A 20476-nucleotide genomic window follows, 5' to 3' on the forward strand; every position below is an offset into this window, starting at 1 on the left:
TGTTTTCTATCACTTGCAACTGAGAGTGCTATCAGAATCAGAAATGCCCCTAGAATATTTGTTGAACACATAAGCTTCCCATGATCTTCACTTTCTGTATTGAAAAAGCATCTCCCCCTCCTCCTGCCTGCCTCGGCCTGGACCTGGCTCCATCCCTCTGCAAGGTCCCTGGCCACCAACTCTCTGCTCTCCCTGAAGGTTTCCAAACTCTTCTTAACTGGCTCTCAGCCTCAGCAGAGAAACATCTTCAAGTTCTCGCATAATGAAACCAAAAGGTCATTCTCTGTATTCCATAGCTTCCTATAGGTACCTAGTTTTCTCTTTCGTTTCTTCTCATGAACATTGGTTTTTTCCCAGTAGAGGTCAGTGGCTTCTATATTTGCTGATTTTGTTCCCACTCATCACTCCTCCAACCACACCCTCAACCTCTCCTGTCTGGACCCCACATTGGCCTCCAGATGGCCAGATTCACTGTTTTCAGTCTTTATCATGCCAGACCTCTTGGAGGCATTAACATCTGTTAATCACCCCATCCGTCCTTCATCCTTCATGACACCCTTTCCTCCTTATTAGCCTCTGAAGCCCCACTCCGGGGCTCATTTTCTTTCCGGCCCTTCTAGCCTCCATGGCAGCCCCGATCGCGCTGCGGGACCCTCTGCCTCTGCCTGATGTCCTCAGTGTCTGCACTGGGGCCCTGACCTTCCAGCTCCCTTCTGTGTTTGGTGGTACCCACCTAAGTCACCAAGCCAGACACCTGGCATCCCTCTTACCTCCCACTTCCTCTCATACCTCCCATCCAGGCACCAAGGCCCCTGGACCATCTCCCTCCAGGTGTCTCTCATTCCCCCTCCCTTCTGCACATTCCCAGTTCCTTACTGCTGATAAACATCACGCCTCATTGCAATAACCTCCCAACTGGTCTCCTTTCAATCCATTCTCCATGTTGCTATTACAGTGATTTTTTTAAATCCCCACCTGATCATGTCACTGCTCTGCTGAAAACCTTCCCATTTCTCCCCATCGCTCCATGTAAGATCAGATACAAACTACTGAACATAGCACATAAGGCTCTTTAAGATCAGGTTTCTGGAGTCCCCTCCAAGCCCACCCAAACCCTAAATGCTTCCTTGTGTGTTAATTGCTCAGTTGTGTCTGACTCTTTTGCAGCCCCATGGACTGCGGCCCACCAGGCTCCTCTGTTCATGGGATTCTCCAGGCAAGAATACTGGAGTGGGTAGCCATTCCCTTCTCCAGGGGATCTTCCCGACCCAGAGATCAAGCATGTCACACTGAATTCAACCTCCATACTTTATCCATGCCAGCCCCTGTGCCTGTAAAGGCCTTCCCTCCTTGTCATGTGATTAATTCCCACTCAGTCTTCAAGACTTCACTGCTCAGACATCCTCTGCACAGTAAAGGATTCCTTGTGCCCCTCCATGCCCCCTACCCCCGGCAGAGCTGGGAGTCCCTCTCATCTCCACTATAGCTTAAACCTGCCTCTCTGGGCACTCAGCACCTGAGCAAAACTGTATGATTAAACTAAGGGTTGGAGGCCTTTTCTGTAAAAGTCTAGACAGTAAGTATTTTAGGCTTCGTAAGACAGTTTCTGTCACAAGTGCTGAACTTTACAGAGTGAGGACAGCCATAGACAAGAAGTGAGTGGATGGGTGTGGCTATGTTCTAACAAAACTTTATTTACAAAACAGGCAGTGGACTGGGATTGGCCTGGGGGCTGTAGGTTGCTCACCACTGGCTTAAGCTCTCTCACATCCTTGTGAAATTCTTGAGGCTCAGACCATGCCCTGCTCATTTTTGTGTCCCCAGTGACTGGCAGGGTCCCTGGCAGGAAATATTTATGGAAAGGAAGATCCAAGTAAAGGTCTCAGTCCTGCCACTTATCTTCTGTAAACTACTTGTTTTCCAAACCTTTTTAAAAATCTCATAATGGAAATAAATATTCCTGCTTTGTCTGCTGCAGATGGTGGTTGTGAGAATCACATGAATAACGCATAGGAACCACAGTACAAACGGGAGTTGTTTCACTGTTCACGTGACTCCACTACACATACCTTTATCATGTGGGTCTGAACCCAGGAGAGGGCCTATGATCTACCTGCCCGTTGCCCCGCCCACCTGATGGGTGGTGTGGGGCTTAGCCACAGCCCACTCTCTGCCCTACTGCATCCTCTTCCTTTGGGGACAACGCCCCATTGCTCCACTCGAATTGTCCTAGCTTCCAGACTCCATAGTTGCCCCCGGGCAGGTGTGAAACAGACTGTGACAGATGAATGGCTTGATGGCCCCTGAGGCCTCCCACAGACTTCAGGATGTTCTCTGGGTTAGGATCAACAGGGGTAGAAGCTGATGACAGACTGGTAGTGGATGGTGAGAAGGAGGATGGCATCAAGGTTTCTAGGCTGGGAGACTGGATAGGATGACTTCATAACTGGCATCAAGAATTAAGAAAGGGGAAAAGTCTGGAAGTGACTAGGGCTAGGGAGATCATGAGCTTGGAACCAAATATGTTCAGTTTGAAATGCCCAGGGCTGTGAACAAAACACCTCTGCAGGTAGACTGAGGCTGTGTTTCTGAATTATTGCCTGCAGATACGCAAAGCAACAGATTAGTGCTACAGGGCCACGTGCCAGCAGCTAGCTCTTAGAATAAACTAATGAAATGACTAGAATAGTACTACAAGAATCAACTAAGAAATACACTCACACATCACTGCCACAGGATACTGTGGGGGGAACAGAGAGATAATAAAAGCCCAACCAAGCCAACACAAAACTCAGCCATCCTGCATGAGATTAAAAAAACAAACACGCAGCAGGGTTTATTACTGTGGCTGCCTGGAAGCAACCTGTTCAGAAATCAGAGAGAGGAGCTGAAACAAAAGAGGAAATAGAAGCCCATCAAAACAAGGAGTGGGGAAGGACCATGTGCATGGGGTCTGAAAAGAACTCAGGAGTATCCCAGGCCAGGCCACAGGCTTCCTGCAGACAGGAAGGCAGGCCCTCTTAGGGGAAATCAGGACTAGGACATAAAGAATCTCTCAAGTCATTTGTTTCCAGTACCAACCAGGAACAGTTGCAAATGATGTATACATAAATATAAATCCAAGTGGCTCAGGTTATATAAATATATAATATATACAACTCGTAATAATCACATTTTCACTCACTTTTCATTTTCTTTCTTCAAGAACAGAGAAAGAGCTGGTATGTGTCCTCTATTACGTTTATTTTGGCAGAAAAAATAGCCAAGGAGCTGACTTAAGAGACAAAACCTACACTCTCTGTGCACCACTCAAGCCCTGTGACCTGGCTCCCAACCCATGCGGCCTCTTCTCCCGCAGGGCCAGCCTGGGCCTTGCACCCCCCGCCCCCCCAAGACCAGCCAGGTAGTTTCTGGACCTTTGGCCACCTCTGTGAAGGCTGGAAGTGCGACCCCCTTACCTCTCTACAGTGCAAACACCCCTCCTCACCAAGGCCCTCAGTGGCAACCCCTCTGCCGCGCAGGCTCTACCTTCTCACTGAAAGTGGGCTGCGATTTCCCCTGTACCCCCGGCATGCTCTGTTCCAGGGGTCACACATACCCTCCTGCCGATGAGACTAGTTGTTCCTACATCCATCTCCTGCATCAGACTCTGAACTTCCTGAGTCTATGTTTTGTCTCCCTCAGGAGCGAACCAGTACAATAAATATTCGTGGACTGAGTGAACAGCCATCTTATCAGATACTTCCTCTTAACTGAGAGATATGCATCCATCAAGAATTAGTGTATTAGCAATTTTTGATTAAATCATATATAATAAAACTGATGCTATAGCATACACTTGAGTAATAAAAATAACAGCAATAACCTAATAACATCTATTAAACATCCCATGAAGTAGACAGACCTTGTCCCTGCTCAACAGACACACTCGTCCCCTTTTTCCCTGAAATCCACCCCTACTCCCTCTCAGGGCTTCTGTCTGATCTCAGTCAGGGCCTCCCTGTTTCCTCCATCCTGCAGACAGACTCTCAGAATCTAGGGATTCGGGGGCTCCAGGCACTAACCCCAGAATGGCCATCTCTCCTGTTCCCAGCCTCCCTGCACCCTCACCCCAAGGGTTTCAGCTCAGCTGCCCTGGTTCTGAGGTCACCTTCTGCAGAGGGGTGCCGTGCGCGCCGTGGAGGAGCCTCCTCCCTGCTCCTCTCCCTCCGCTGGGTCCACAGCTCCCTTCCATCTCTCAGACCAAGGGAGGAAGCAGGCACCAGATGGTGACACCAGCCCGTGTGCTCCCTCCACTCACAGGCATCTGAAGGCCGGACGGGTTTCCTAGGAAACTCAAATGCTCTGTACTGGTGATCCCAGCCTCTCCCAAAGAGAGCACCAAGCAGGGAGGAGGGAGACCGATGGGAAGCCGCAGGAGGAGCTCCATGCCTTCCTCCCAAGTTTCCCCAGTGAACCTAGATGCCTCACATCTCCCCTTCACCCCCCACAAGACGGCGACAGTCTCAGCATCTTCACAAAGTTTCACTGCCCATGCAATCCTCCCCCCTCTCCCTTTTGGGGCTGTAACTACGTGAACCCTCCTGGGCCCCAGGACTTGACAGCCTAAGAAAGCACTCACCAGCCTGCTTCTTCATCTGCCTCTCCCCTGCCCAGGAAAGGAGACCCGCTTCCTCCCTGTGTGGGGTCCAACCACTTGTCTTCTAGGATTTTCCAACAATTAAGGACACCTTGCATGTGGATCCAAGCCCCCTTCCCCCTCCTCCCTTCTCAGGGTTGGAGGAGGGTGGTCTCCATCTGCTCGGTGGCTGTGCTGCATGCTTGGCTCCCTGGCATTGTCAGAGGGAGCGATCTGGGAGGAGAGAGGAGCTGTGTTTACCCATTGAGAGACTCCCTTGGTGGCAGGGGCACTGGCAGGTCTGGCGTCTCCTCACCTCCTCACCCTGCCTGAGGTCACAGGGTCTCAGCAGGACTGGGGGATGGGGAACAACAGCATCAGGTGGCCCCGATCCCCACGGGGAGGGGGCGGAGGGGGACACCTGGGTTTAGGATTAAGGACTTGGCTGAAAACAACTGTTTCCTGCCCAACAGTCAGAACTAATCCGTTGGTTGAAACCTGAACCACTTGGCTATTTATTAACTTGGGAATGAGGGAAGGAGGGGGCAGGAAAGGAGAAAGAAGGAAGAGACCTTTCCCTTGAGGTGCCCACCATGAGCTTCCACTGAATTTCTCACGTTCCCTCCAGGCCGTCAGGGGCACAGAGCACTGGCAGGCACCCTGGTGCTCACATGCCACCAGGCACCCAGGCCGCACATGAAGGCTGCGCCCATCAGGAATGTGCCCCCCTTCTGGGTAGGAGGTGCAGGCTCATTACTGTAGGGGGCAGAGCTGGTGGGACGCCAAGTCAGCAGAGCTTGGACAGGGAGGCCTGCTGCGTGATTTTGCATAGCTGATTTGCGTGGGTCTACCGAAAATCTTTTAACCTGCTGCTTATAATGGATCTTTAGGTTATTTTTATTTATTTTTTCCCCATCACCACAATGCTTCAATGAATATCCCTGTACATGTAATATAGAAGAAGTGGGGTAGCTGCCTTATCCTGTCTCTTTGACTCCATGCCAACTGGAACCTGAAATATATCTTAGCCTGGTATATAGCGAGGCAGCCCGAAGTATATAAGTGGCCAGGTCCACAGCCCAACCCTGGACAGCCCACCACACAAGCCAGTAGTTGCTGGACACACCGAGAGGGACCTCACCGGTGCTGCAATCCAACCGAGCCAGCTTTCTGAGGCTCTTTCGGGCTGTGCATTTTCTCCATACTATTATTATTGCTTATTCGTTCATCCTCCAAGAGGCAGGACAAGGAAACACACGTGGACTGGAAAAGACTCTCAAATGTAGTCAGTGCGGCTGCCTGATAGCTGATCAGATGCTGCAGAGGGGCTGACTTCAATATGGTTTGTGGATATCTGTGAATTTCCACTATTCCGGCTCCACTCACTGCCACTGCTTAGCGTTAACTGAGTTCTGACCAGGCTCCTTACAAAGACTAGCAGGTAAAACAGACTGTAAAGGAAACAGAAGTTAACAAGCAGGGTATGCAGACAGGCTCCAGCTTGGAGACATCAGCTAAAAAGATACAGGAAACAGTCTTCCTTCAGTAGGGGAAGAAATTCTGCCACCTCCAGGAAGAAGAGCCCCCACCTCCCTACAAGTCAAGAGCCAGCTTTGCATTCAGCTCCCTGTTTTCTACCCTCAGGGAGAGTGTTTCACAGCAGTTAGACACACATCTTCTTCACAGCTGGAGGGAGAGGAGAGAGGGCTTGTGAAGCTCCCCACCCCCTCCACGTGGGGGAGAAGACAGCAGGATAGCGGAGCTGGCTCCCCTGCGAGCTGACCGCCTGTTAGCAAAGGCTAGAGAGGAAAGCAGTCACAACCTATGGACACGACCCTATGTGTGCAAGGGTGCAGCCCAAGACTTGGGGCGGGTGAGGAGGAGGGACCTGGGTAGAAGGAAAGATAGAGACTGGAGATAGAAGGCCTGAAAGGGGGCTTGGGTTTAGTATGAGAAGACCTGTTGCTGCTGCTGCTGCTAAGTCGCTTCAGTCGTGTCCAACTCTGTGCGACCCCATAGACGGCAGCCCACCAGGCTCCCTCGTCCCTGGGATTCTCCAGGCAAGAACACTGGAGTGGGTTGCCATTTCCTTCTCCAATGCATGAAAGTGAAAAGTGAAAGTGAAGTCACTCAGTCATGTCCGACTCTTAAGGGTTCCTCAAAACATGAAACAGAGAATTACTATATGACCCAGCAAATCACTCCTGGGTATATACCAAAGAACTAAAAAGTTCTTCTCCTTCCTAGAGGTGGCAGAATTTCTTCCCCCACTGAGGGAAGACTGTTCCCTGTGTCTTTTTAGCTGATGTCTCATATGTCTACATGAGAACTTGAAATGTTCACAGCAGCATAGCTGATCACAGACAAAAAGTGGAAACAACCTGAATGTCTATCAACTGAGGATGGATAAATAAAATGTGGTATATCTATATATATAATGGACTATTATTTAACCACAAAAAGGAATGCTATAGAGAGACATGCTACAATGTGGATGAACCTTGAAAACATCACGCTAAGTAAAAGAAGCCAGACACAAACGACCATGTATTGTACCATTCCATTAATAGGAAATGTCTGAAATAGGCAAATCTACAGAAGTAGGAAATAGATTAATGATTGTCTAGGGCTAGAGGAAGACTGAGCTTCCCTGATGGCTCAGATAGTAAAGAATCTGCCTGCAATGCAGGAGACCTGGGTTCGACTCCTGGATCAGGAAGAGGCCCTGGAGAAAAGAATGGCTACCAAACTGTTAGGGGAAACACACTGATTGAAACCCCCCACCCTGGCCAGGCACCATAGTAACCATTTGTATGAGGTGTTTTATGACAGGAGATCCTGTTAAGGAATATGGAACTAACAAGCCACCACCAACCGGAAGAGTTCGGGAAAGGTCAAAAGGAGACACCGCGTGTCCGTCCACTTCCCAGAATCCCTCTTGCTAGCATCCATCTTGGCTGAGCGATGCATGCGCCACCAGGAAAGACTGAATTAGAATGATTGGCCAAAGACAACCCAGAAACTAATCCCATCACCATAAAACACGAGACTGTGAGCCACGCGACAGAGCTGTTCTCCTGGGTTCCCTTACCCTACTGCTCTCCATCCGGGTGCCCTTTCCCAATAAAATCTCTTGCTTTGTCAGCACATGTGTCTCCTCGGACAATTCATTTTCGAGTGTTAGACAAGAGCCCAGTTTTGGGCCCTGGAAGGGGTCCCCCTTCCTGCAACAAAACCAGTATTCTTGTCTGGAGAACTCCATGGACAGAGGAGCCTGGTGGGCTATAGTCCATGGGATCACAAAGATTTGGACACGACTGAGTGACTAACCCTCACTCCCTGAGAGAAAGACCACGGTCAGGGGGAAGAGGAGGGACTGCTAATGGGTACGGGGATTTTTTGGTGCAAGGAGAAGGTAATGAAAATGTTGTAAAATTAACTATGGTGATTAGTGCCCAGTTCTGTGAATATATTAAAAATCAGTGCATAATATATTTTTTAACTTATTTTTTATTGAAGTATAGTTGATATGCAAGTTGTATATTTTATATAGGTGAATTGTATGGTATGAATTCTACCTCAATGAAACTATTGTTTAAAACATCAACGAGAAAAAAGGATTAATTACATAAGAACTTGGAAGATTTTGTTAGAAAACTGTGATACTTCAAAAAGGAAAATAAACGATTAAATTTATAAAGTGAAAGTGAAATCGCTCAGTCGTGTCCGACTCTTTGCGACCCCATGGACTGTAGCTCACCAGGCTCCTTCATCCATGGGATTTTCTAGGCAAGAGTACTAAAGTGGGTTGCAATTTCCTTCTCCAGGGGATCTTCCCAACCTGAAGATTGAACCCGGGTCTCCCGCATTGCAGGCAGATGCTTTACCGTCTGAGCCACCAGGGAATCCCTAAATTTATAAACATAGCTTCAAATATTCAAAGGAACTTAAGTTTATTAATGGAATCAAACAGATAATTATTAAAATTTATGAGATTTATAAAAGAATTGCAAAATTTATCAGTTGAAAGGTTTAAGAAAAAACTAGGTTTGGGGATCAATATATTGAATATTGATTTTTTTTAAAAGACTTTGGGCTAACTCCTTGGATGCCACCTAGAACAAGTCGCAGTCTGCGTGCTTCCTGTCTCCGCAGTAAACTGCCAAACGCTGTACAAACAGGGTGCTGCAGAAAGCACAACCTGAAACGTCAGTCTCTGTCTCGGCAGCTCTCCTGAAGGGTGACGGCTGTGCCCTAGCCAGCTTCCTTCCATATCCCCGCTTCCTCACTCCAGTCACTGACCACTGCATTCCCAGGCTCCCTGAGGGGGCTGTCTGTTTGGAGTCCAGGACCCTGTCCATCTGAGGAGCTACCATCTGGACCCATCTGCTCACAATGTCACTCATGTTAAGCTGCTTACTCCACCCTCTCTTTGTGGGATTCCAGGCCCAGTTTCAACAGACAGGGGCTCTAAAGCCATTTGAAAAGCACAGGATGAGCTCAAGAGGGAAAGAAAAGGATGGGGGGCAGGGGAGAAGGAAGGCTATTGAAGAAGCTTGGGGTGGGGAAAAGAGGAAGGACCTCCAGCCCCTTAACTGACTGTGAGCTTCTTGGGGCCGAGGCTGGTGTCTTCTACTTCTTTCCTGTGCTCTTCATAGAAATGAGCACCAGATGAAAGCAGACCAACTAGGAACATGCAGCCCAGGGGAAACACCAGACAGGGATTCTGAGCCACAGGTTCAAGAGGAAGGGACGCACTATAATCCATCTGGCACAGGAAGGGAGCGCAGGCTCGGGAGCCATATACCTGAGGTCTGCTCTCACCTCGGCGGTCCAGCAACTCGTTTACTCTCTCTCTGTCAGAGCCTTAACTTTCTTGTCTTTGAATGGGATAATACACATTTCAGTTCAGTTCAGTCACTTAGTCGTGTCCGACTCTTTGCGACCCCATGAATTGCAGCACGCCAGGCCTCCCTGTCCATCACCAACTCCCGGAGTCCATCCAAACCCATGTCCATCGAGTCGGTGATGCCATCCAACCATCTCATCCTCTGAAATCCCCTTCTCCTCCTGCCCCCAATCCTACCCAGGGTAGGATTAGGGTCTTTTCCAACGAGTCAGCTCTTCGCATGAGGTGGCCAAAGAATTGAAGTTTCAGCTTCAACATCAGTCCTTCCAATGAACACCCAGGATTGATCTCTTTTAGGATGGATTGATTGGATCTCCTTGCAGTCCAAGGGACTCTCAAGAGTCTTCTCCAACACCACAGTTCAAAAGCATCAATTCTGCGGCACTCAGCTTTCTTCACCGTCCAACTCTCACATCCATACATGACCACTGGAAAAACTACAGCCTTGACTAGACGGACTTTTGTTGGCAAAGTAATGTCTCTGCTTTTAAATATGCTATCTAGGTTGGCCATAACCTTTCTTCCAAGGAGTAAGCGTCTTTTAATTTCATTGCTGCAATCACCATCAGCAGTGATTTTGGAGCCCAAAAAAATAAAGTCTGACACTGTTTCCACTGTTTTCCCATCTATTTCCCATGAAGTGATGGGACCAGATGCCATGATCTTAGTTTTCTGAACGTTGAGCTTTAAGCCAACTTTTTCACTCTCCTCTTTCACTTTCATTTATTACACTATTATTGTGATTATTAATTAAATGAGTTGATTTAATTCATTTTAACTGAATTAATGGGCTAATGCATATGTATAGCATCTAATGGGCTTCCCTTGTAGCTCAGATGGTAAAGAACCAGCCTGCACTGCAGGAGACCCAGGTTCAAGCCCTGGGTTGGGAAGATCCCCTGGAGAAGGAAATGGCAACCCACTCCAGTATTCTTGCCTGGAGAATCCCATGGACAGAGGAGCATGGACAGAGGAGCATGCACAGTCCATGGCGTCGCAAGAGTCAGACACAACTTAGCGACCAAACCAGCACCACGGTAGCATCTAACGCAAGGCCTGGCCCAAACTTGACTTGCAAAAACTATTGGTTATTTCTTCTTTCCCACAAGTTATAGATGGTACAATGCTTTGCTACGTGGCTTTGGAAAAGCTGGACTTTCGAACCTAGATGTGTTTTATAGATCTACAAAATACACAATGCCTGTGCTAATAACCATGCACTAGCTCTGTGGCCAAGGAGTCATTACTCTCTCTTAACATATGGTTATCTGCACAAGTGCCGTCTACTGTGCACCAGACAGAAGGGCGGCTCCTGAGAGATTCCAGAGCAGCCAAAGCAGCCCTTCGCTCCCCTCTCTCCTGCCTCAATCTTGCGTCCTGAACCAAAGCACTAGGAACTCCTGGAAACCACCCCCCACCCCAATTCCACCCCTGCTCACCCAGCCTCTTCCACCAGTGGCCCCATGACCCATGACATAACCACGCCAGGCGGGAGTCAACCTGAAAGGAGCCAGGTCAGTTCTTCTGAGGCTTCCATCCTGCTGTCAATATTGGTCTAGCTGCTGATATTCCAAGGATAGCACATCCCTGGCTGCATTTTGAAGGTTCCTGTCTGACATGACAGGGGGGCACAGGGAGGAAAGGACCAAGACAGCAGGAGGGAGCGGCATCTGTTCCCTCCCCTCCCTCCAGCCCTCTGCATTTACATCCAACACAGACACTGGTCTGGGTCCAACTGCCCTCCTGGCAGGCTTCTGCAGGCTAGAGATGTGAAAAAACAGGAGCCTGGAGGAGGGGGTGTGGGACAGACGGTGTTATAAGATGCGCTGTTTGTCTAGGGGTCTGCGGTTGAGTGCTGGCTATGATGCTTACACCAAAGACACCGTGGGCTCCAGCGGTGGAGGGGAAAGCCGTGTTGACGCCCTGAGTGAGTGCACACACCTGCGGGTGGCAGGGCCTCCCTGTGCTGTGGTCTCTAGTCCTCCCATGAGAAACGGAGCTCCCGGGGTGATACGCTGTCTCAGACCCAGCAGCCCCTCCTCCGCTACACAGGTGGGTTCAGCAGGGCAGCAGAAAGGCTGAGGGGGTGCAGAAGTGCGTGCATTGCCTCCATAGAAAGGAGGCAGACGGCAGGCGCCACTGAGGGGACCAGCTCTCCCTGGGGTCACCCGTGGCTCCACAACCAGCCCTGCACACCTCAACACCCAGGAGAGGGTGATAAGCATGGGTGCTGTCTCAGGGGCCCGGAGCTGGTCCTGGTGGGGAGAGTTCGCAGTGAAGTCCCATGGCCGGCCCCCGATCATCTCAAGCAGTGGCCCTGAGCACCCCGTGGCCAGGGAGGCCTGCTGTAGTGTTTCTGGAGGGAGAAGGCCCAGCATCTGGCAGAGAGGCTGAGGGGTGTGAATGCAATTAACCAAATGATGCCATCTGGGAAACTGAAGGCCTGGGGAGGCTGGGTGGTTCCTCTGCCTGCATCAGAGGGCAGGTGTCCGCTCCTAGTGCCTGGCGAGGCCCAGGAGCTGAAGCACCAAAGGAGGGAGAGGTTAGTCTGAGCACGGGCAGGTGCTCGTACTGGTGCTGCAGGGGGAGACCAGGGGGAGGTTTGCATGTGTAGGGAGCAGACCTGTGGGGGCTCCAGATGGCAATGGCCTAGAGCAAGAGGAGAACCAGAGGGGAGGAGGGCAGACAGACAGACAGGGGATGTGCTCATCTGAGGCTTCCCAAACGGAGACACAAAATCAGATTTCTACCTGGCTGGAGTCTTGCTCAGAAACATCTGTGCAGCCCAGCCCACCCTGAGAACACCCCGCAGCCCCGAAGTCCAGCAGTCAGCTGTGTGGTCCCAGCGCTGCAGGACTGCCAGTGTTCCGCCCAGGTGCTGGCACTTTCTCAGCCGGGATGCTCTGAGCACGCTCCTTCACCTGTCGTCGAGATACTCGTAAAATGGGGGTAACAATGCGCCCCGTTTCACAGAGTTGCCGTGCAGAGGATTACAGGGAACACGCCAAGCGCTGGTGGCTGGGGAGCCCTCCGGGGTTGATTCTGGCAAGGCTGACTGTTACCATTCTCTAAAGAGCCTGCTCTGTCCTCCTCCTCTCAGATCTTCTTGGGCCCTCAGTAGCCATATGTGTGTACTCTTGTTTTCTTCTTTTTTTAGTTTTCCCAGTCAATCTGAAAGTCTTCTGATCCTTTGACCCTTCATGATGCCTCAGACTGGAGGAGGCAGTGTGGTATCCCAGCAAGAAAAACAGTTCAGGACAACATCTGAGTTCTAATATGAGCTCTGTTGTGAATTCTTTTTGTGGATGTTAGAGAAATAACTTCTTGAGCCTCAGTTTATCCATCAATCAAATGGGAATGATGACACCAGCCTTGCCCGCATCACAGAATTTTCATGAAAGTCAAATGACACAACTAATGGAAACAAATGCACTATAAAAATAAAAGCTCTGAACCAATATTAGGCTTGTGGATGAGACTGGAAGTGTCCAGAGGTACGAACTAGAACAGGTTTGCCCTTCATCAGGCAGGCTGCGGCAGGGTAGGACTCTGGCTGCCAGTCAGATGGACTGCTAGGCAGGGACACTGCTGTCATCAAAGAATCAGGGGCTTCCGGGTTCCTTAGGGAAGGATCTGGTTGGGCAACCCAGAGTGTGTGTGCCCAGGGAGGAGGAGCAGGGGCCTTTGGAGGGAGCACAGAGATAGAAAGTAGGGAGGGTGCAAGTGCCAAGAGAGGGGGCACAGCGACCCAAAGCTGGACTAGCCCCTGATTCTGGCACACACCTGAGGGTCTGTTCCTATGCTGTGCCACAGATATTTACATGCCCGTTATAATAACCTATGCATTATTTTTGCAACCAGAGTCCTCCAAATACAAAGCAAAAAAACCTGGTGTCCCCCTGCTACTGCCAGTATGTTCAAGTTCAAGTTCAGTCTTTAATAGCAATGATCAGGTGAAAAAGTCCTACAATCAGATGGATTTCCCAGGTGGTCCCTGAAACCTGACACTGTTCTAAGGCAAGTTGCAGATCTAGAAGAATCCACACAGAAACTAACTTCATAACAGGTATATCTGAGCCACTGTTGCTATGCCAAATTATAACTTTCATACTGAATACCTACTATAAGCCTACTATATGCCAGGCACGGTGTAGGGCTCCTTTATATGTTTCATCTTGACCACAAGATATTCCTTATTACCCCCATGTATACACCTAGAGTGGTTTGAAACTTTCCTACAGTCACAAAGCAAGGAGAGCTGTATATTGTCCAGAGCCCAAATCCATGTTATCAGCATATTCCGTTCCTAACTTTCAACTCCCTCCCTGCCTGCATCCTCCCAGCCCAAATCCCCAACTCCTTCTGGGAGAAAAGAAGACGTCTGAAAAGGGAACTGCAGCAATGAGGCAGAGATCCCACACTCAAGAACGGGGAAACCCTTCTCTGTTCAGGCTTCCAGGTCAGACTCCCTCAGCCCAGAAGCCTCCAGGCTGCTCGTTCGTGGTTCAATACCAATTACTCCTTGGTTAAAACTGTAGCCCTTAATTCCTGCATGTCCTCCCCTGACATTCCTGCCTGGAGACTGAAACAGGAGCTGCCGGGAACAGCAGGAAATTTTATCCCAGAATGGAACAACGCAGACCCTGGACAGAGGGTGTGGCTTCAGTGACGTCAGCTTCGGCCACGAACTGTGCCCTGGACAGCTGTCCACCCACCAGAGCCCGCTGCTCGCCCAGAGAAGGGGTTCTCACACAGCCCCCCATATGCTGGTGCTGTCATTCAGGAGGCTCCCGGGTTGCAGAGGCCAGGCTAAGGGGGTTGCAGGTCACAAACACAGCTGTTCCTCAGTTTTGCAAATGAGGTGAACCCTCGGGACAACGGGAGGGCTAATGCCAGCTCACTACATCTGCTGGAGAAAAAGGAACAAGTGCTTCCCCAAAGTCAGCCTCCCAGCCAAGGACAGCCTTGCAGTCTGGCTCTGTGGCCCACTCTGGGTAGAAGGATGGAGCTGTCCCTCAGAAGATTCCAGGGCCAAAAACTTCTCTCATCAAAGAGAAGGGGCAGGAGGCACGAAACTCCCCCCCACCTGGCCCCGGAGACAGGGAGCCAGGCACTCACCGTCTCTGCCTCATTCAGCCTCCTTCCTGTAACTCCAGAGGGGGCTCCCTTCCTGGCTGCAGAGGCAAGGAAAACTCCAGCGTCCCAAACTTCACCTAAGTCAATCAACCTGCCACAAAGCAAGCACAAAGAAGAACCCCAGGGTCACTGGAGGAAAGAAAAAGAAAAGGCTTTGTGCTTTGTAGCTTGTTCATTCACTGGGAAATTACATCTTTGTCTACACCCATTTGGACAGTTTTACACAGCATAAGAGCATCTTTGTTTACAGAAATTCAAAGCACTCTGAAAGAAATGGGAGAGATTCTGCAAGGTGCCTAAGCGTGCTGGACATTGGGGAAGGAAAGGCATCTCTCTCTTTCTCCATAAGATCATTATTGTGACCTGACACCATAATCAAATTGCAGAATCCCTAGTCACCTAAAGGAGGGAAGCCATATTTCAAAGAATTTCTCCTACACCCAAGGGAGAATTTACCCAATAATTATTTCATTAATTTTCTTACTTAAGAGAAGTATTATGTTTTTCTTCCCCATCTACAGATAATCAAACCAAGTTCATCACAAATAAATTGCACATTAAAAGGAGATCTAATTTTGGTGTTAGGGGACATGGGTTTTAGGTTCTAGCTTTTTTTATTATTTAGGGTGGGGTCGCAGGGAGTCGGCCAAGACTGAGACTGAACAACAACACTTCCCTACGTGTAACTCATTTTCCTCGTCTGTAAAATGGGGTGAAGGTACAGGACAGTGTATCAGATCACCAGACCATTAGTTGGCATTTCAAATGTTCAGGTCCCAGGTCTGATCCTTTGGGGCAATCATTTAGCCTTTCTCAGTACAGATAACATACCTCAATCATTTGCTTTAACATTAAAATGTGTCTGTAGGAAATGGTAACATCCACCTGTGTGGAGGGGAATGTGGCAATATCTATCAAAATAAGTGTGCATTTACTTTTTGGCCCAGCAGTCTCAGTTCTAGGAATCTTTTCGAAATACATCCTATATGATGCCCATGTTGTGACCTCGAGGGTTACTGTTAAGCGAAAAAAACCATGATAGGAAAAAGTGTGTTTAATATGCTATCATTTAAGAAAGGGAGAACAAATGCAAATATATATATGTGTATATATATATATGTATTCTGAAAAGACAAAAAAAAAAATAAAGCATAAAGTAAAATTTAAAGGACCTATAGGGAGAGGGAAGAATAGTGTGGAGGGAACAGAGACACTGAATACATCTTGTTTTGTGGATTTGCTTTGGAACATGTCAGTACGTGTCCAGTTGTTGGTATAGCTACATATAGAGAAACTCAAACACAGCAATTTGACTGTGTATCATTAGAGGGATACAACTTCAGAATAAAAAGAACTGCCCCATTCCTCATCCCCCCACTCCAATACCCTAAATTGTTTTCTGTAATCATATTGTTGATGAAGCTATGGTGTTATAATTGTTGTCATTCTGAGACTTTTGTATGTAGTACATTGTGGGATAAACAAAATGAGTAATAATATTTATATTACTGAAAAATAAGAGTTTCTTGTTGAAAGAAGATATAAATGTAAGCTTGATGAGATCAGGTTAAAATTTTGTAGTCCTGAGTGTGAACTGGTAGTATCAGGATGAATTCCATATGTTTTATCTATATCCACACACACACACACACACACACACACACACACACACACACACACACACACACACACACACACATATACACTTCCTAGCCAGGTCTAGAAACAAGAATCGTCCTAGAAGGAGTGAGTACTCCCAGCAATCAGATCATGAACTCTATACATCATCCCCCTAAAGGAATCAGGCTTTCTTGGAGGAAGGTCTGATGCAGCAAATGTTTAAGTTGAGCCTAGAACAACTTGTCACATCATAAGAGCAAACAAAGTGTGAATGATTAGTAGAATTACAACAAAAAGATTCAGAAGCTACGTAGCCTAGGATGTCCCTGGTCAAGTTGAGAATTAAAACAGAATCATAGCTACAATAGGTTGAAACATAACAAATGTGTTTAAATCTTACAAATGCCCAATAATATTCTTTAAAACCCCTGACAACCCATGAGCCACCTTTTAGGGATGTTAGGAACATCATTCATTATTTTAAAATCTGGTCAATAAAATGAAAGAGGGAGGAGTGGGTAGCATCATTGCTGACACAAGGCTGGCCTTGTACTAATCATTGTTGAAGAGAGTGATGGATACATCAGGTCCACTATAGTACTCTCTCCTGGTTGTAAAACATTTTCAAAATAAAGGTAAACTTTAAATGATAGAACAGGTTAAGAAATGAGAAATCTTAGAATGCTAATTCTTGAAACTTTAGAACCATAGTTACTTAATCCTAACAACAATCCTATATGGTAACCAAAGATACACATTATTATCCCCACTTTACACTGCATGAAATAAGTGTAAAGAATCCTTTGAGTCAGAATTCAAGCCCACACATTCTTATTCCAAAGCTCACTATTTAACAGTTGCTTCTTTAATATTCTCATCTTTTATATATGCATTAATATCATTGCCTATATGAGGTTAACGGGAGCTACAATGAGAAAAGTACTTGGAAAACAAATCTTTGTATACATATTTTTTCTGTCACTTGAAAACTGGGCATCAGATTTGTCCTATGTAGTTGTTCTGAGGATCTAGTGGGAACTGTGATTTGAAGATGGACAGATATCAAGAGAGATAAACAGAGAATGCTTACAGATGAGTGAGATTACAATTACCTCAATGTCTTTACTATCACTCACAGGACTTGAGGGTTAAATGAGAAGTGAGGCTTCGAACACAGGATATAGACTCTCCAGCTGACCCAGGGATAGGATGGTCCTCAGAAGGACATTTGATGCTCTAGGGATGATCAGGAATCAAGAAAGACACCTAACACCCTGCAGACTGCAAGAAGAGTGGCTTGGAGTCACAGGTGGGTAGGGACCCTGGTCAGGTTGCTGGGCATCTTGGGCACTGCCTCCAGATTCCAGAAGGCCAGATACTGCTGGATTCCCTGAACGAGGCCCAGGTTGGAGGGAGCATGGTGGGCAGTGGAACATGCTTTGTAGTGACAAGAAGTCAGAGCATGTCAGAGAGGGGAGAGTGCCTGGGGCTGCTCACCAGCTTCCAAACTGCTCTCTCTTGGCATTCATAATCCTAATGTCTGCCTGGAGAGGACTCACAGGTCTTTTCTCAGTCGTTCCCACTGCCACAGAAGAAAAGTGTGTCTGGGGACTCTCTAACACTTTTCACCAGAATTCCATGATACTATTAGTGCCTATTTCTGGAGAAGTACAAAGTCAGACTTCTCCTGGGTCCTGGTTCATGTGTCCCAAAGAAGGCAGAGCACCGAAGATCTGATGCTTTTGAACTGTGGTGCTGGAGAAGACTCTTGAGAGTCCCTTGGACAGCAAGGAGATTAAACCAGTCCATCTTAAAGGAAATCAGTCCTGAATATTCACTGGAAGGACTGATGCTGAAACTGAAGCTCCAATACTTTGGCTACCTGATGCGAAAAGAACTGACTCATTGGAAAAGACCCTGATGCTGGGAAAGATTGAAGGCGGGAGGAGACGGGGGCTACAGAGGATGAGACAGTTGGATGGACTCATCAACTCAATGAACATGAATTTGAACAAACTCCGGGAGATAGTGAGGGACAGGGAAGCCTGGTGTGCTGCAGTCCGTGGGGCTGCAAAGAATCAGACACAACTGAGCGACCGAACAACAACTACAATTCCCTAAGATATTTAGTCTGAACTCAGAGAACAAGGACTTTCTCTGTCTCTTGCCTGAGGTTCTTTCTCAAACATTTAAAAAACTACTTGGTACGTTGAATATCGTTTCACATGATATGAAACCCAAAAGTTACAAGGGTTCACAGCAAAAGTAGAGTGTATATAAGGAAACTTCCTTCCCGAGATTGTCCTGCATGTTCCCAGTCCCACTGAGAACTTCTCCCCTGCCAGCTACTCTTAACAGTATTTTGTATATCCTCCCATAGACTTTCTACATATACATAGATACACTTTAAAAATTATAACATACTATATATATTTTCTTCAAACTTGTCTTTTTCAGTTAATATCTTAGGTATCTTTCAATATTAGTTCATGAGAAACCGCCTTATTACTTTTAGCAGCAGTATAGTATTCTACTGTATGAAAAAATATATATAATAATCCTCTACTGATAGACATTTATTTATTTATTTTGATAAATTTATTTATTTTAGTTGGGGGCTAATTACTTTATAATATTGTAGTGGTTTTTGCCATACATTGACATGAATCAGCCATGGGTTTACATGTGTTCCCCATCCTGAACCCCCCTCCCACCTCCCTCCCCATCCCATCCCTCTGGGTCATCCCATTGCCCCAGCCCTGAGCATTTGTCTCATGCATCGAACCTGGAATGGTGTTCTGTTTCACATATGATAATATACATGTTTCAATGCCATTCTCTCAGAACGTCCCACCCTCACCTTCTCCCTCAGAGTCCATAAGACTGTTCCATGCATCTGTGTCTCTTATTCTGTCTCGCATGTAGGGTTATCGTTACCGTCTTTCAAATTCCATATATATACATTAGTATACTGTATTGGTGTTTTTCTTTCTGGCTTACTTCACTCTGTATAATGGGCTCCAGTTTCATCCATCTCAATAGTATTGATTCAAATGTATTCTTTTTAATGGCTGAGTAATATTCCATTGTGTATATGTACCAGAGCTTCCTTATCCACTCGTCTGTTGATGGACATATAGGTTGCTTCCATGTCCTGGCTATTGTAAACAGTGCTGCGATGAACATTGGGGTACTGATAGACATTTAGAATGTTTGTAATCACTGAACATGGAAAATTGCTGTGATACATTATCTTTGGATAAATATGATTTCTCTTATTTGTAAGATTATTTTTAGGATAAATTCTCAGATGCAGAATTCCTAGGCCAAAGGTAATGTGGCTAAATTGTTCTCCATGAAAGTTTGCACAACTTAAACTCCCACGAGCAATTTATAAAAGTTCCTGCTTCCCATTTCTTCTCCATCATGCTATGCTATTATTATTTTTAAAACCTTTGACCATCAGATGCCCAGAAATTGGCATTCCTTTCTGGTTCTTTTATTATAAGTTAGGTTGAGCAATTTTCTTTTCTTTGAATTATTGTATTCTTTGCCCATTTCTCTACTGGGTAGTTGGTTTATTCTTGTCAGTTTGAAGGAACTCTTTACACTTTTTTTCTTAGAACACAGATTTTTTAATTCAAAATTATATGGAGTTTACTTGTAAAGAAAGATTTTTTAAAAATTAAAGATTCCTTTCTTATAATTACCATATTAATGGTTATTTAACACCATATTAATATGTTAAATTTACTATAACATTTTCAGCCAGTAGCCTGTTTATATTTGTTTTTTTAACTTTTACAATGTTGTGTTGGTTTCTGCCATACAGCAACGTGAATCAGCCATAATTATACATATATCCCTTCCCCCGTCCCCTCCCTCCCCTCCCCATCCCATCTCCCCAGGTCATCACAGAGCCCCAGGCGGGGCTCCCTGTGCTACACAGCAACTTCTCACCAACCGTCCGCCTTACACCTGAGAGTGCATATATGCTGATACTACTTTCTCCATTCGCCCCCTTCTCTTCCTCCCCCACTGTGTCCACAAGTCCATTCTTTACACCTGCATCTCCATTCCTTCCCTGCAAATAGGTTAATCAATACAATTTTTCTAGATTCCATATATGTGTGTTAATATATTTGTTTTTCTCTGACTTACTTCACTCTGTCCACCTCACTAGAACTGACTCA

General features: G+C 46.9%; 1 protein-coding gene across 7 annotated transcripts in view; it reads right to left on the reverse strand.

The window, feature by feature from the left end:
• The window catches only part of NFASC (neurofascin), a 200267-nt gene that overhangs the window by 79401 nt on the left and 100390 nt on the right, over positions 1-20476 (reverse strand). For 2 of the 7 annotated variants that reach the window (XM_081490941.1, XM_081490940.1), the window contains exon 2: positions 14646-14754. The exons of the other annotated variants lie outside the window; for them this stretch is intronic. In XM_081490941.1, coding sequence (XP_081347067.1) covers positions 14646-14754 — 109 coding nt within the window. The remainder of the gene's footprint in view (positions 1-14645; positions 14755-20476) is intronic. 7 annotated transcript variants of the gene reach the window in all.

The sequence above is a fragment of the Giraffa tippelskirchi genome, chromosome 5 (assembly GCF_054371585.1).
Source record: "Giraffa tippelskirchi isolate mGirTip1 chromosome 5, T2T-mGirTip1v1.2.pri, whole genome shotgun sequence".
NCBI classification, from domain to species: Eukaryota; Metazoa; Chordata; class Mammalia; order Artiodactyla; family Giraffidae; genus Giraffa; species Giraffa tippelskirchi.